A 16950-nucleotide genomic window follows, 5' to 3' on the forward strand; every position below is an offset into this window, starting at 1 on the left:
ATCTTTTCATTCCCTGGGTTTTCTTCAATTCTTTTCCCTATTATTAGCTGAGAGGGAGGAGAAAACACTTCCTGGACATTCAGGAAAGAGATGGGAAAGCTCCTTGCAGCGCTGTGTGTGCACAACCGTTCATCAGGTGCATTAGTGCAAAGGAACACTTTTGTGCTAAGAACTTGATCTGGGACATCTATACAAATTGAGAGACCACTTGGGATTTTTTGCAGACCTTTCAAGTATTGTTTTATTTGTTTCAGGTTGCCAGCTCCTCTGGGATTCTGGCTAATGTAGAACAATTAGCATGTGTGTATGAGTTAATGTGTTTTCATTCTGAGTTGGCTGTTGAAGTCTCCACTGATTTGTCTTTTTTATTTGATCAAATTTTTTTAAGTTTTAAAAATTATTTCAGTGTAATTTATTTTATTATTTTCACCTGGAAAATACTGTATTGGAAGTTTTAAATTCTTCTAGTATTTGCAGGAAGCCAAAGAAGGCACAAGTCTGCAATCTATTTTCTAGGCTTCTGGCTCTGTCCATTAGAAACTTCCTTTAAATGTTAGTAGTTGAGCATCAATTCTGAGTCTGTTTTGCTTTGCAGGGTTACTATCAAAGTAATGAATTCATTATTACCCAGCATCCCTTACTACACACTATCAAGGATTTCTGGAGAATGATATGGGACCATAATGCCCAGCTAATAGTCATGCTGCCTGATAGCCAGAATATGGTAAGTTTTATGGCTGATTGTTAGGGGTTTATGTATGAATTTTATTTGTATTACCATTTTGAAATATGCAGAACATGAGGCAATATATTGGATTTTGCAAAATACAATTAAAAATTAATAATACTGTACTGAGTGTAAAATCCCCAAATCATCTAGTGGAAATCTGGAGATCCTTGTCTGGGCAGATCACAACTGGCATGAGAAAGTATTGAATCATCCCTGTATAATTTATAAAAAGAGCCATGCAGCAGAAGTTACCATTATGCAAGGTTAGTTTTGGCTCCAGGACTTTTTAGTTGTAATATGGCTTCTTCAGCCATTATTAGGTATGGGGAGAAGAAATATGAAGTTGTTTCTTTTGCTCATATCCTAAAGTTACAAACAAATGGGTAGCAGGGATTTATCTGACTCTAAACAGCAAAGGTAGTTCACGTGTTCATCCTGCCTGTGTAATTTAATAACAAATGAATATCTTTTTCAGTTACTAAAAATGCAGAAATATTTGAGAGCTTTTAGGTTGGTACTTAGAGAAATCCTGTGGTGTGAGAAGGCATCATGTTTGGTAATAAGTTTGGAGGAAAACCATTCAGATGCTTTGGAGAGTCTTGCATGATTGGAAAAACATGTACAACCAAGACAGTGTTTGTTTTTTTCTTCTCAACAAATGTTTTATCAATGTTATGCTTCCTATAAAACAGATGGATTTTTTAAGTTAGCCCTTGTAATATGGGAGGTTGTTTTGCCAGGAGGTGCACAAAAGGCACTCAGACTCTGTAAAGTATCACTTTAAATGCTATTTATTAGCGCTAACACTATAAAGGGGAGGGTAGTATAGATATAACCTTACATCCCATCAGATAGATGCGGGGAAGCCCAAGCTGTGCAGCATTGAATGTATCTCTGATCAAGGTGCATCATGCCATGCAGCTCCCATCCATGGAATGGTTACCCCCATTGTGGTCATTCAAACTACTATAGGATTTTCTTAAAAGGAAACAACTCTGTTCATCATTTCTGCTGTCGAACAGAAAGGATGTTCCCATGAGAACTTATTGCTGCACTTTCAGATAATGCCACGGCCATGCAAGTGGAGTAATCATCGGTACAGAGTAGGAGCTGCCTGCAGGCTCCTACATTACAATCCATCAGCTAAGTTTATCCTGTGGCCATGGGCTGTGGTCAGCGCAACACAGCGTAGCACAGCACGTTGACCGTTACGTGGGTCGGTATTTCCACCGGGTACAGTGGTCTGCTGGTCAGGATCGCCACAGACATATCTGAAAAACATCATTTATGATGTTTGTAATCCTACTCAAATTTTGATTTGTCAATTTAATTCTAGCTGGCTGCATTGATTACATATATGATTCATTATTTCTTATGTTGGATTAGGTTTTAGTTTAAGAGGAAAATGTTACTTACTTTCATGGCTTCTTTTTTTTTTTCCTGGAGGCTGAAGATGAATTTGTATACTGGCCAAACAAAGATGAGCCTATAAACTGTGAGACTTTCAAAGTTACTATGATTGCTGAAGAACACAAGTGTCTGTCTAATGAGGAGAAGCTCATAATCCAAGACTTTATTTTAGAAGCTACACAGGTAACACTGCCATAAACATGTAACCCGGGACTTAATTTGTTAAAGGTAATGCCTACATTTTGTTACATTTTCCATGGTAAATGAGTGATAAAATTCCATGCCCCTGAAACACCCAGGGAAGAAGTAACCTCTGTAGGTAATACAGTAACATAGGGAATAGTGTAGTCCAACCTCCACAGCAGTGGGATTCTGCAGCTGGCGGCTGGAACTCGAGTGGAACATGGTGAAGGATAAGAATAAAGACAGTCAATCTTTTACCAAATTGATTTATGGTTTTTTTTCACTCTTTTAGGATGACTATGTTCTTGAAGTGAGGCATTTTCAGTGCCCAAAATGGCCAAATCCTGATAGTCCTATTAGCAAAACTTTTGAACTGATCAGCATCATCAAAGAGGAAACATCCAACCGTGATGGACCCATGATTGTACATGACGAGTAAGAACTGCAGCTTTCAGTTTGTTTTGATGTTTTTCCATAGAACCATCCTTTCATCTCACTTAGCGTGAGAGCCACTGAAACAAGGCGCAAAGTCTGCACCAAACAATAGTGCTGCTGCTTCTGTTTCAGCTGCATCAACAAGAGAAACATTTTTCTTTTATTGCACTTTAATGTTTCTTTTCAATTCTATCATTTTGATACTCCAGATGATTGTTGAGTAGGGAACTGGAGAGGAAATCAGTCAGGGCTTCATCGTCTGTTACTGAAAGAAGTAAGACGAGATGAGGCGTTCTACCCTTCTCCAGCTGTTTTAATAATGGCCAAAAATACTGAAATGTTGAAACACTGAAGGACCTGAGGCCTTCAGGATTTGCTTGTAGAGGACTGAAGGGAAATAACGCTAAGACTGGCTTTTAAAGACTCTGCAGAAGTTGTAGCCAGGTGCTGTGAAGGTTGTGTTAAGGCACTGCTGGGAAGGCCTATTTCAGGAGGAGTAAAGATCACATGACAGAAATTAATCATATCAGTTTACCCTGGATTTTCTATTTTTTCCAGCTTTAGAAACATAGTCCCGTTTCTAGAGACTTTTTTGTATGTGTATTTTGTTTGTTTTCTTTTTCTTTTTTTACTTTACAAAGGCACGGAGGGGTGACAGCAGGCACTTTCTGTGCATTAACAACATTGATGCATCAACTGGAAAATGAGAACTCAGTGGATGTTTACCAGGTAGCGAAGATGATAAATTTAATGAGGCCTGGAGTCTTTACAGACATTGTAAGTAGTAAACAAAATGTGTGCATAGTTCTCTTTTTTTTGCCCATGTGTGGTATTATCAGTGTGCTTAGATCTTAGGGCAACATTACTGAACCACTGGCATCTTAGTTTCTGCGTGAGTTAATCAAAACTGTCTTCCAGAGGTGCTGTAGTGGACCTGCTGCTTATTCCAAAATAAGTAACTCCTGTGAAAACCTGTTATATAGTTATCAAGTGGTCATACTGAAAATATGCAGAGCTGCCACCATCATCATAAAATCTGCACTGTGTCATGTAAAGGAAGGTTTTAATTCAGCAGGAATAAATTTGTACTCCAAGTAGACCATGAAATAGTTACTCTAGTTTTCCATTTCAGGATGGGCTTTGATCTTTTAGGATCTGTTGAACAGTCACTTGACACCACTGTCACTGTGCTTACAAAAAATAAAAAATGAAAAGTATAACAAATAAGAATTATTTACTAAGTCAGTGTCATGCAAACGAAAATTCATCACAGAAATTAGAAACTATGAATCAGCCTCCTTTGGTCATACCACTACAAGTCTGACTGCTGTAGAGCTGCAATGGATGTAATGAGACGAACACTTCAAGCACAAAACATTAGGCTTGGCATTTTTACATTTTTGACAGCAAAAACAGGACATGGCACAGGATTCACAGATGTGCCCGCCCCTTGCCCTGCCAGCTAGCCCAGGCTTCCCACCTCAGCAGCACCAATAGGACCTTCACTCCTCTTGCCCCAGGAGCCTCCAGCAAATAACTGGGCCCTTTACCTCAGATTTCCAGTTTCCCAACCTCCTACTGCAGATTTTCCAATTCATTGCTTTCTACCCCAGGTGTCTTAGTGCAACCTAGTAGTCCAGACCCCAAACCCCACTCTAGTCTGTCTTACTGCTCCCCACTCCTTCCATCACAGAAATTCTTTATCCCCATATACCCATCCTAGAACCCAACTATTCCTCTGGCCTTTCAGAGCATCCACTGTTACCTGGTGCAGCACAGCCATCGCCGTGCCCGCGCTCCCCAGGTGCTGCCCTGCACAGAGCATCCAGCTGTTTCCCCCTTCCCAGCCCACACTGCAGCCCAGCTGGCTTCTGGCATCCCCATTTCCCACTGCACCCATCTGAGACCCCCCCACTCCCTCTGGGCAGTGGCTTCCTCAGTGAATCTTTCCACAAAGTCTCTCTTCCTACACTTGGCAGGGTCGTCAAAAACATAAACAGCACCTGCAAATACAAAAAAAAAAAAAAACCACCTGCCTGGATAGAATTCAGAGGGCAAAAAATGAGAACATATTCAAGGGATTAAAAAAAAGCCAACAGATAAATAGTACCCAAATCCTGACCCCATTCAGTCAATGGGAACTTCGCAATTGACATTAACAAGGATCAGATTTAGTACCTAATATTTCTTTTAAAATAGTTTTTTTCCCCCATCCGTACTGTGTTCCTTAATGTTGTGCTTTACATTGTGTAGAGGGGGAGCCATTAGCTGGAAAATTAATGAAGCTGCTAACACAATAACTTGTGGAGCACAGTACATTAACAGACTGACACATCAGCTGTTAATTAATTTTGAATAACAGCGTTACAAGATAATCTAGTGATATTATTTCTGACAACACACTGACTGCATCCTCTCCTTTTCTCCAGGAACAGTACCAGTTTCTGTACAAAGCTATTCTCAGCCTTGTCAGCACAAGGCAAGAAGAAAACCCTTCAGCATCTATGGACAGTAATGGCTCAGCTTTACCCGACGGAAACGCGGCTGAAAGTTTAGAATCTTTAGTTTAATTAACACATCAGATTAAACCCACACATACCTACATCACACCAGTCACAGCTGGCATTTACCACTATTATTTTCAGTTTTATACTTCAGGGGTGGGGGGGAATCTGTCCAGTCTCTCTATATATAATCAGATCCCAACCGTTGCTCCAACAGTCATTTCTGTTACATATGACTTTACTGCGGAACTTTTATCATTAACAATGTGTGCCTTTTCTTGAAAGATTTCTTGTAATACGTTGTTACGTCTGGACTAACTTGATTGACTTTTACAGTGTTTCTAAGAATTGGATTGTGGTATGTTTTTTCAGTATTAGTTTTTGGCTTTACTTTTAACTTAAAATTATCATATTTATAGATGTTAGGGGATTCTCAATTACAAACATGTCATGGTTTTAGTATTGGATTTATTTGCTGTATTTATAACAATTTACATTTGCTAGAACTATAACTTTTACTATAGTAGAATGTAAATAAAATACTGTTCTCCATAACATTCAACATTTTAAGACTTCAATTAGACATTTAGAATAGTAATCTGGTACTTACTGTAAATACTGCTACTTCTGTAGTGATTCCATGGACCAAATTTATATTTATAATTGTAGATTTTTATATTTTACTACAGAGTCAGTTTTCTAGTTCTGTGTAATTGCCTTGTTAAAATTATGTAGTCCAGTATGTTTTTATTTTAACAAAGTCTTCTGATATATAATTGTGCATCTTAAGCAATTAACCTTCATATAGCTGCATGTGATTTTAACTTTTTGTGGGAAATAGAAATAATTTGTTTTGAAATGAGAAGTTTTTATGAGAATAACACCTGTACTTGGCATTGTTAAATTGTTTTTACCTATGGCATTGCAAAAATAAATATAAATATTCCAGTCTGTGCTTAGTGGTCTGCCACATACATTAAATGGTCTTCATTGTCATACAAGAGAGCTTTTACTTACAAGAATAAGGGCTCAAAGCTGACCTGGAGATGGCTGCTCTTCCTGTGGAACCTGTGAGTTCAAGACACTTCTAGAAAACCTTACTTTTTGATATTTAATCTCTGCTCCACTTCCAGCCATGGACTCATAGAATGGTTTGGGTTGGAAGGGACCTTTAGAGGTCATCTAGTCCAAGCCCCCTGCAGTGAGCAGGGACATCTTCAACTAGATCAGGATATACCCATAGTGTCCACATTAGCTCCTGGTGTAGCCTCTCCCAGTCAGGTCACCCACAGGCTAACGGGCGGTGCCAGGCCTCCAAACTGCCTTAAATGCCCACCTGTGGGACTTCCCCATGCTGGCTTTGCTTCAGAGCATTCATTCAGCTGCTGAGCTCTTCGCTGCCTCCTTTGGCAAAGCAAAAGCCAAACTGGGAAGCAGTAAAGCAACTGATCTCTGCAAGAACAAAAGCAAAATTTTCAACTTGGGCACTCAAGTATTTTCTGTAACCTTCTGAACTGGCAAGAAAAGATACTGATTGTACTGAAGGTTGCAGCGCTGAGGAGGGTGGCGGAGCCTGGAGCAGAAGAGTTCCTTGTTTAAAACTGTCACAGGCCATGAGAGTAACTATTCTCTCACTTTAGTATATTCAGTTGCTACACAGAAATATTGAGAGCAGAGATACAGTTCTGGATCAGAATGCCAGAGAATCTAGTGGACAGTATCTTAGATGAAAAATACGGATGGGAGGAGACAGACCTGATGGCCACTTGGAGATTTTAGTCGACCGATGTCCTGAGGTGTGTGAGGGGAGCTCAGTGCTTCAGCAGATACATCCAGACCCTTTCAGCAGTGTGGAACTGAGGATAGGTAGAGCTGCAACAAAGCAAAAAAAACTTCAGCTTTAGACAAAGCTAAATAGTGGAAACTTTAAAAAAAAAATCCTCATACTGTTGATACATGAAGTGAGTGAGAAGGTACCAGAGCAGGAGACAGAATAGCACAGAATGACAGAATAGCTAGCAGTAAAGCAGACTTCTTCCTGCTCTAGTCCTCTTTAAAAAAAAAACAACAAAACATACAGACATAATAATCAAAACACTGTAATGCACAGGTTGTTTTGTAAAACTGTGTTAACATGTTAATGTGCTTGAATTATCTCTTACACTTGACCACTTCTGTTTATAACCACAGTAGTGCAGTCACAGGCATATGGAGTGGCTGAATCCTTTGGGCTTGTGGCCCGGGGGGTTCCCCTTCCCTGTCCACCAGGGCCGACTGCAGGGTGACTTTCCTGTCTCAGCCCGGTTCCCCTTTGGAGGTCCGCCAGGGACCACACCAGGCACGTATTCCACACACACACGTACACGTACACACACTAGAGAGAGTGGTAGAAACAGGATTCCTCACACAGAAAATCGGACTAGGATTTAAAAAGAAGGCAGGACAGGCAGTGGTGATCAGGCATGGGGGACAGACAAGTAAAGGTACTGCCCAGCAGCCTGCTGACATGCAGGGATCCCCTTTTACCCCTCTTCTCTCCGTTTTCCCTTGCTTATTCTTCCTGTCTACCTTGATCCCTCTGTTTCTCCACCCTGGTCTCAGTGTCTCTTTGCAGATAACCCACCTAATTACCTTTTCTTCATGGGCCCCAGCTTTGTTAGCTCCATACCCAATGTGAAACCTCTGATGCTGCCACTGAGATCATCTCAGCCGTACGTGGCGTTACCGGCACGGTTACCTTGGTATTTCTGGCCTCACAAGCTCTTCTTTCCAAACGGTCTCCTGCAGAGTTTGGCCTTCCCTCACGTAACTCCTCACGAACCGCCTGTGAAACACAGACGTCACGGCACTGCTCGTAACGTCTCATCAGCTGCTCGCTCCTGCTCGCTTCCGCCGTTTCCCCTCCCGTGCCCAGCAGTTTCTCAGGATCTGTGCAGGTAGCCCAGGGTGCAGCCATGCGCCGGCAGGTACGAGCACTTGCCGCTGCAGTTCACAGCCCTACCTAGTTGATTGAATAATTCAGAGAGGAGGGAAACTACTTTTCTGAGCTGACGTCTTTATAAAGGTTTTACGCTTTTTTCTTGTCATACTTGCATAGTTGCTAATTCTGAAGTCCAGGAAGAATGGGACTGAGATACAAGCGGCTTCTAAGTGCAGGTGAACTTAAAATGTATCCCCAGCCAAGTTAAGCACCTGTGAAAAATAGGATCTAGGGGTTTTTTATTATTAATTTGTTATTTTGGGGGTGATATGAGTTACAAATGTACAGACCATCCCATTGTCCCAAACGACAGACATTTTTATAACACCATTGAACTACACGAACACTTTCTTCACAGCCTTCAGGCACAAAGTTGGTGTACACCAAGGCGTGTAATGATTGCTCTTGGAGGAAGGGAATATCTTCTTTTTCCAGGTGGCCGGCGGGTTCCTTACTACTTCCTCTAAAGCACTCAGACTGACACCCTCCACTTGTACATCTAGGCCAACGAGGGCAGCGGTATTATACAATTCCCCCCCTCATTCCAAAAACATTGACACAATTTCTCCTTTCTTAATTTCTAGAGGTGCCCGTACGAGAGAGGGTACCTGTGATCTTACGGGCATTCGCAAACCGTATTCCATAATCTGCTTACCGTATACTTCTCTTCACCACATTAGCACACAACATAACAAACCGTAATGCTCATGTGCTACTTCTCCAGCCATTTCTTTAGGGAAAACTGGCTTGTAGCCTCACATAACATCATGCTTCTTATTTTGATATCTTCTATTAATGCATTTACAGTTTCATATGGCGGTATATACAAAGTCTTTTTTAGGCTAATTAATTCTACTATGTTTTCAAGCCTCTATGGACCAAAAGCGAAAAAGGAATCCTCCTTTCTAAAATCCCATCTTGATACAACTGTTTCTTTCAACCTAAATGATTTGCAGACATTTTAAAACGATAATCCAAGGAATCAGCTGTTGTTCAAGGTTTCTTCCAGAGATGTTTGTAATCACATTCATCATCTTAGCATGCTGACAAGTTATTCAAAACATAAGTGCTTAGGATAATCTCTTTACTCACACATATTGGTTCTGATCTAGAAAAAAGTTAAGAATCATAAAAAATCTTCTATAATCTTCAACCGTGATGGATTAGATTTTAATAAATGCGTGTCAGTTCCTCTCTCAGACAAAGGCCATATTCTAATTAATTTTTTTCTTGTAATCCAAGCCACAGACTCAAAAGACATATAGCCTGCCTTTTCAAACTGGGTCAAGTGTGGAGAAGATGTTATGTATCTCCTGCAAGAAGTAGGATATTAATAAACAATGTCAGTTTAAGATTTATATTTTTTCACAAAGCTGTAAGTCATGTGTGCCAAGGAAAACTTGATCAGTGAGCTTCCTCCTACAAAATCATAGGTGAGTAGATGTACAAAAAAAACCAAAAACAAACTTAAGTAATTCACTAACATCACCAACATTTCAGCAATCATGGTGGTGTGATTTATTACCTATGGAAAAGCTTTACAGAAGTCAGCAAGAACTGACAACTAGAAGTCATACAAACTCATAGCTACCGGTACAACAGCATATTGGTTAAAGACCTTAGTATGGACTTTGAAAATCAGTTGACTAAACTAGCTAGCAATGTCTTCTCACAGTGCTTTAACTGGCACAGCTCATCGCAACGTCCTAGGATAGCGTATGTTATTTATTTCAGATGGGTTGAAATTTTCTGCGGTGAAAGCTTACTTCAAGATGAGTTTGCAAAGTTAAACTCGTTCCTCTCTCTGATCGTTCTGAAGCATAAACAAAGCAGGGCTGGGGAGGAGGGGAGCCGTGTTGCCTCGCTGGGGTTAAAAACAGAAACAGGGATCCAACTACTACCCTAAGTCTGAGGTCACAGTCTTGGTTTTCACTACTTCCCTGCAGCAAGGCTAAGGCCCTTCCATCCACTTCTGTTTCACAGGTTTGTGCTTTGGTGGACTAGGGACTTGACTTCCCAAGGGACAAGAGGGAAAAGAAGCCTCTCAGGATATTTGGCCACATTTCCCCCAATTCACCTGTTTCCAATTGCATTCTTTTCTTTTTAGAACCAAAAAAGTAGGGAAAAAAACCCTTCTGGCTTACTGAACTCATTCCCTTGCTTTAGCAAAGTCACATCCAGTGCACCTATAATTAATTAGTCAACAGTATATTTGAGACGGCCTGATTTACCTTGACAAATTCTGCTGGACAAAGCTAAATATCTTTTCTCTCCCCCTCCTCATGAATTTTCCAGCCTAATCACAATCACTGCCCCAGACTTCTCCCCTTAAACAGCTACTGTGCTATGAGAACACGCCCTTCGACCAGCAGTCACACTTTTGTGCTCCAGTCCCTGAAAAGGGATGTAATTCTCATCTACAGAAATATCCAGGGCAGAGAGAGTGTGAAACGTTGTGGCAAGAAAGCAAGTCCGAGTGTAACGGGTCTCGAGCACCTCCATCTCAGAAAGAAACTAGGATCTTATCTGTCATGGAGAGCTGGCACTAGAATAAATATCAAAATGAAAAATAAGAGACACACAGTGGCAAACAATCTGTTCCTTGCAGCCTGATGTGAACAAACAGCTTAAGAGCCTTTCAGACCAGGCAGTGACAGCAGAAATCAAGCCACCTATTCAGCCAAGTAAGGCCCTCAAGGAGAGATAGGCAGTGAGACACCAAGCTTTCATTTCTTCCAGGGGTACAGGGAGACGTTATACATCTACTGTTCTGTAGTTTTCCACTTAAGAAGTTGTCCTTGTGCCCAAGCACAAAATGGGCTAAAAAACCTGCATCTCTTAAGATAATAGCTGAAGATGATGTCTAGGTACAGAGATATATATGTGTTTATAAATATATTATGGGTGTTAGATGTGGATGCTTAAACAATCCTTGAAGAGTCTTCTCTTGTGAGTCCAGCAAGAAGTATGGAAGGGTATTTAATGTACATAGAGGAGTCCGTGTTAGACACCCTTTCAATATAACCATCTGTGTAAAAAACCAAATCCCATTCATATACATCTCATTAGACTGTAAAGTTGACTTGACAATGAAACACAGGTTTTCAGATTATTTATTTTTCAAGCAATCTTGTGTATAAGATACAATTATCTTTCCAATAATATGCAAAGAGAGCTTAGAAGTAATCTTCATACAAAAGCTGAGCAATAAATTCATTTAAGTCTGAACTTAAAAAGCAGCATTGCACTGGGAAACAGAAATACATTCTGATACAAAGTGTTTCAAAAATAGGAGCAGTGTTTCTCGAAGAAAACACTCGGTAGTGCTCATTCTTTTTGTGCTCCAAAGAGATTACACGTTTTTTCAAAATTCCCATTTTCTTTGCCTACTGCATCTCCTAGGCAGAAAAGCAAGCAAGGTGCATGCATATATACAGAATTGCAACTCCATGGTTGCATGTTGCCGGGTAAAGGAGGGAACAGAGAATTCTCGAGTGAAATCCTAGTCTCACCAAGCACTGGACTGGAAGGAACCAGCAGATAAAAGTCTAATTTTAACCCTTAGTTGCAGGCCTTTAATCTACCTGGGGAAGGAGGAGGCAGCAGAGAACAGAACATTCATTGCAGGCTCCATCCTTACCCCAGCTGCATGTACCAGCCGTCCAACAGACCAACAGCCTGTAGGGTCAGTGGGAAGCAAAGCAACTTAGCGGAGCTAGGATTTCATCCGATACTCAGAACATGCATGGCACTGTAACAGAATCCAAATTTGACAGTACAAAAGCATTCAGTGGTTCAGTATAAAAAACCTCCTCTGACAATAATACTCTGCCCTTCGTTCTTCCTTCTCCCTTTGGCTCCTCTCACCCTCCTCTTCCTTGCAGCTGCTACTTCATTACATATGCACAAAGAAAATCCAAAACCTGAGCAGCAAGACTTGGAGGTCAAAACTTCAGCTACTGTTATGGCTGCTTTTCCTATCAGGCAGAGCAACACCTGGAATTCCAGCCCCTTGGGACCATGATAATAGCACTATGGTTCTCAGGAGGTAAAGGCTGTGTATTTATCAGCAAAGTGCGCTTATGAGCAAAGTCAAAAGCAAACAGCTTCCAGTACCAGTACTCAGCTTTAGAGAAGGGGAGCTCCAGTCAGTTGCACAGGGACCAGTACAAATGGTATCTGCCCACAGCATTGCAACTCACAGGCCAAACTGGTGAAGTCTAAGCCACACTTGCATTGCAAGGTGGTGTAGAAATCTGTGAGCAAAAGCCACAGAAGCAGCCCTGAACTGGAAGGAAGCAACTGCTGTTTTGTCAGAGAGAAGCTGCACTCAGGCTAAAGTTCAATTCTGGGCTGATGCGGCTAAACTGCTGCTAGAGCTGGGCCGGCACGTCTGTGCAGCACAGCACTTAGCATCAAATGAGCTGGTACACTGGCAAACTCTCATCCGCCTAAAGTGGCACTGTATTGAGTAGTCTGGATAGGCTCCCAAATGAACGCTTCAAAAGCATGATAGCAAAAGGACAGAAGCTAATTCAAAAGCAGTGATTTAAACCTCCAAGCCTACTGCATTTAAAAGCTGCTTATACTACACAGTCTCTTCCCTTTGTAACAGTACTTAACCCGGATGAGGCACACAGTGTAAGTGGAGAGAGTAAACGTGTCATTTGGAGCGGCTTGTAAGCACATTAACGGTGTTGCATTTCAGAATGCCCTTCCTAGCTGCAGAGCTAAATGCTAATGTGCTCTCTTCACAGCACAAGGCAACACGTAACAGCAGGTATTTCAACATATTGCAAACAGCCTCCACTCTGTAATGGGAAAGGGCAAGTTTAAAGTCCTCCCTCCTCTAATTAATTTAAGTTTACATTCATAAGAGAGGGATTTCAAAAATACTAGGATCTAGATTTCAAACATTTAACAACTGAATGTTTTCAAGATTTAACAGGATCTTATTTGCTAGTAGTGCAGAATTACTAAACTATTTCTTGCATATTGTTATTGTGAAAACATTCACAAATTCTGTTAAAAGGAAAGGGACAACAAGACTTACAATTGGAGTATCACCTTCATCTCTGTTATTCTGATAAATTATTTTTACCCCAGGAACAATCAAGCTTAATCAATGGAATTCATTAACCAGACTGTTACACCACAAAAGAATCCACTACTGGATTTTTCTTTCAGTTTAAATTTGTCTCAGTAATAATCCTATATGCTTAGAAGATAAACTCTATTAATTAAAAAAAAAACAAAAACCAAAACCAACTCTCCTGAGATATTTTAGGAAAGATATAAGGAAAGATCTGATCGATGCTGAAACACGTACGTGAAAGTGTAACAGTTTTAAGAGGAAAATACCACAATTCATGCAGCTGGGTATCTACTGTTTCTACATCAAAGCCAGGAGACTGGTTTTGTGGAAGGCACCATTTGTGAGTGAAACGGCAGGTGCTGCCTTTAGCTGGTCCAAAGGCGGGGACACACACCAAACACGGCCAAAACCTGATTCAATCCACTGCTTCCAGTTACTGTTTGATAATGCTGTGAGTTCTGTACACAATGCCTTCTGCCCGAACACGTTCAAGTATTGGTCCATAAACATTCTTTGTCAATGGTATAACCATACCTTTGGCACCTATTTCACCTGAGATGAAGGTAGGAAAAAAAAAGTGTTAAGTGCTGTACTGGGTTTACCTGGCAAAGCTTTGGCGGGGCGGCTGTGGGGTGGCCTCTGTGAGGAGAAGCCAGGGCTGCCCCATGCTGGACACAGCCGGTTCCAACCACCCGCCCCAGGGCAGGCTGGGCCCCGCAGCCACGATGGCTGTGGGACCTCAGGGAAAAGAGATTTAGGAAAGGGCAGAACTCTGCGTGGCAGGGAGGAGTGAGGGAAAAAAGTGTGAGAAACAGCCCTGCAACACCAAGGTCAGAGATGGAGGAGGGGAGGAGGCGGTCCAGGTGCCAGAGCAGAGACTCCCCTACAGACCATGGAGAGACCACACTGGAGCAGGGGAAAAATGAGAGGAGGAAGAAGCAGCAGAGAGGAGCTGTTATGGACAGACCACAGCTCCCCATTCCCCTTCCCCCTGCACCACTCCAGGCAGAGGGAATAGGCTGAGGAGTCAGGAATGGAGGACTGAGGCTGAGCCTGGGAAAAAGAGGTGGGGGCAAAGGAGATGTTTTATCTTTATTTCTCACTATCCAAACCTATGTTTAATTGGCAATAAATTAATTTTCCTGAAGTTGAGTCTGTTTTGCCTGTGACAATAAATGGTGAGTGATCTCCTTGTCTTTATCTCAACCCATATGCTTTTAAATCTTATTTTGCCCCCCTGTCCTGCTGAGAAAGGGGAGAGAGCAGCTGGGTGGGCATCTGGCAGCCAGCCAGTCAGCCAAGGTCAACCCACCACAAGTAAAAACATCAATTTGCAATTATATAGATTTTAATTTTTATATTTTTACATATATATATATATGCAGATTTATCAACCTCGGCATTATGTTCCCACACAGCAGCAGCAGTACTGTATCAAAGAACAAGGGGAAAAAAGTTTTAAACAGCAGCATGCACAGCTTGAATTTAATTCATAGAGCTGTGAAACTGATTAGATGAAAAGCATCTAAACTTCAAAAGTTTGCGTTTTGTTTTCTTAAATTACAAGAAAGACAAAAAAAAGTTTTTGCTCTTTTCAGTTAGCCAGGAGAAGAATGAAGTTATAAAGATTAAAAGCAAGCAAGGGGAAATCACACTATTTCCTCAAACATGGTGCTGACTAGGCAGAGGCTGCCTGTTTGTTTATACACACAACATCATCAGGTAATACGCCGCAAGCCTCAAATTTGATCAATCCAGAAAGCAGCAGTGGAAGTCACTAGTTTGTTCAGCACAGGTATATTTTAGCCTGCTTCACTGTGGCATAATCAGTTGTAATTTACAATACCAAAGGACCCCTCCACACCAGTGAAACACTTAAGATTAAATTACTAAAAGTCTCTATAGATTAATAAATTAAGAAGAGTCACTGAAACATGCAAACACGCAGATTAAAAATTCCTGTAAAGATAACAGGAAAAGTTTGATTAAATTGAAAAAAAAAAAAACCCACCCCAAACCTGAAACCCACATGTATATACACTTCAGAAACACTACACATATGCTTTCTACAGGCAGGAAGATCCAGCATAATGAAATACAGTTGCTGAAGCCTGAACAGTCACTTACCATCTAGAACCATCTTAGCAGCAATAGCTGTGGGGTATCCTACTGTTTTAGCCATTGCAGAATATCCTTTGTTATCACCATAGACAACCAGATCAATAAATTTGTCTTCCAAATGACCAGAAGGATGCCGGAGACCTATTTCATTTCTCATAACAATCATATCTCTCTCTCCAGGGCCTAAGAGAAAAGGACACAAGCTATTCATTACTTGTATTTCAGTCATATCAAGATGAGGTTCCTGATGAGCAAGGCACTATGCATACACGGCACATATATCAGGGAAGTCACTTAAGACAGGGACTGTTAGGGAAGACAGAATATTAAGGTGAAACTAAAAACATAACAGGGAAAGAAAAGGATCAACTGGGGGACTAGACAACATCACAAGAACACCTAACATGAAGGTTTTTTAATGAAGGTGAACAAACTAATCTAATTAAAGCTGATAAGACATATCGACTTGTTCCACTCACAGCCATGAAAAAGAAGTATTTCTCACATACCAAAGGGCAGCTTCATCTCCATGTGCTTTGCAAGGGCCCCCACAATGGAATCTGCTGCTGGAACTGGTTCATCTCCCAGTAAACCTAGCCTGGCAGAAGAAATGAGACAGACTTAGGTCATCGCCTATCAACAGCTTAGTCTCAGTTTTGTAATTTCCAGCTTGTTCAGCATACCAGTTTAACAGTCTCAACGTGGACCAAAATGGGTAGAATTGCAAACATTTTTTGTACTTTTTTTTTTCTTTTTTAAACCTTTAAAAATTACTGGAACATTTTACCATTCCACTGCCTCCAGCTGACTTTTGTCCTTTTCCAGTTTGCTAAACACAGCTTCTTTAAGAACATGGTACTCGGCAGGTGGCTTAATTCCAACCAGTTTGCACATGAGCTCCTTCTGTATTAGGAGAAGAAAAAAAAGTTCCTGAAGGCCTGACATCTGTTCCCACTCCTTTTCAGTCAAAGTTTCGAGAACTCACTGCTCCACTACACTCAGTTAATCTCCAGGACGTCTGAGAAGACAGGTTATACATACAGGGGCACAGAGATAGTTTGAGATTTTTTAATCGCAACACATGAGAATAGGGGTCATCTTTTCCTACAACGCTTTGTACCCCACCACTTGGCTCCTTCCCCCTACTTTTTAATCTTATCCCTTCCTCTGGCAGTGAAGAAAGAACATAGAAACCTGCATAAACAAGGAACACTGGGAGGATGTTAGGGTGAAAGAGAAGCCACCTGGAGACAGCCAGGGAGTCAGGATCTTAAGGATATCTTTCAGCTGGTCTACAAATTGAGAATGTCCCTTTCAAAAGGAAGAAACAGACTGATGAGATGAATAAGGCTCTGGCAATCCTGGGAGTATTACTAAAAAGCTCTCTAAAGATTTTTGTGCATATCTGAAGGCCATTTTGTGCTTTCTAGTTGCTGATTATTGCTTGCTTCAATCACACCAAGACAGATCATGAACAGAGCTATGAACAAGA

The 16950-nt window shown here is 41.1% G+C and overlaps 2 protein-coding genes across 8 annotated transcripts in view; one reads left to right on the plus strand and one right to left on the minus strand.

The window, feature by feature from the left end:
• Positions 1-5505, plus strand: part of PTPRZ1 (protein tyrosine phosphatase receptor type Z1) — a 144927-nt gene extending 139422 nt beyond the window's left edge. For all 5 annotated transcript variants that reach the window (XM_075081164.1, XM_075081162.1, XM_075081163.1 and 2 more), the window contains 5 exons: positions 596-724; positions 2177-2323; positions 2616-2758; positions 3400-3535; positions 5188-5505. In XM_075081164.1, the coding sequence (XP_074937265.1) occupies positions 596-724; positions 2177-2323; positions 2616-2758; positions 3400-3535; positions 5188-5328 (696 nt within the window). In that variant the 3' untranslated portion in view covers positions 5329-5505. The remainder of the gene's footprint in view (positions 1-595; positions 725-2176; positions 2324-2615; positions 2759-3399; positions 3536-5187) is intronic.
• Positions 5506-11338: 5833 nt separating this feature from the next.
• AASS (aminoadipate-semialdehyde synthase) overlaps positions 11339-16950 on the minus strand; it is a 33038-nt gene continuing 27426 nt past the window's right edge. For all 3 annotated transcript variants that reach the window (XM_075081169.1, XM_075081168.1, XM_075081167.1), the window contains 4 exons: positions 16246-16361; positions 15968-16056; positions 15465-15641; positions 11339-13889 (listed from right to left, as the gene is read on the minus strand). In XM_075081169.1, the coding sequence (XP_074937270.1) occupies positions 13771-13889; positions 15465-15641; positions 15968-16056; positions 16246-16361 (501 nt within the window). In that variant the 3' untranslated portion in view covers positions 11339-13770. The remainder of the gene's footprint in view (positions 13890-15464; positions 15642-15967; positions 16057-16245; positions 16362-16950) is intronic.

This window comes from Phalacrocorax aristotelis, chromosome 1, assembly GCF_949628215.1.
Source record: "Phalacrocorax aristotelis chromosome 1, bGulAri2.1, whole genome shotgun sequence".
Lineage (NCBI taxonomy): Eukaryota > Metazoa > Chordata > Aves > Suliformes > Phalacrocoracidae > Phalacrocorax > Phalacrocorax aristotelis.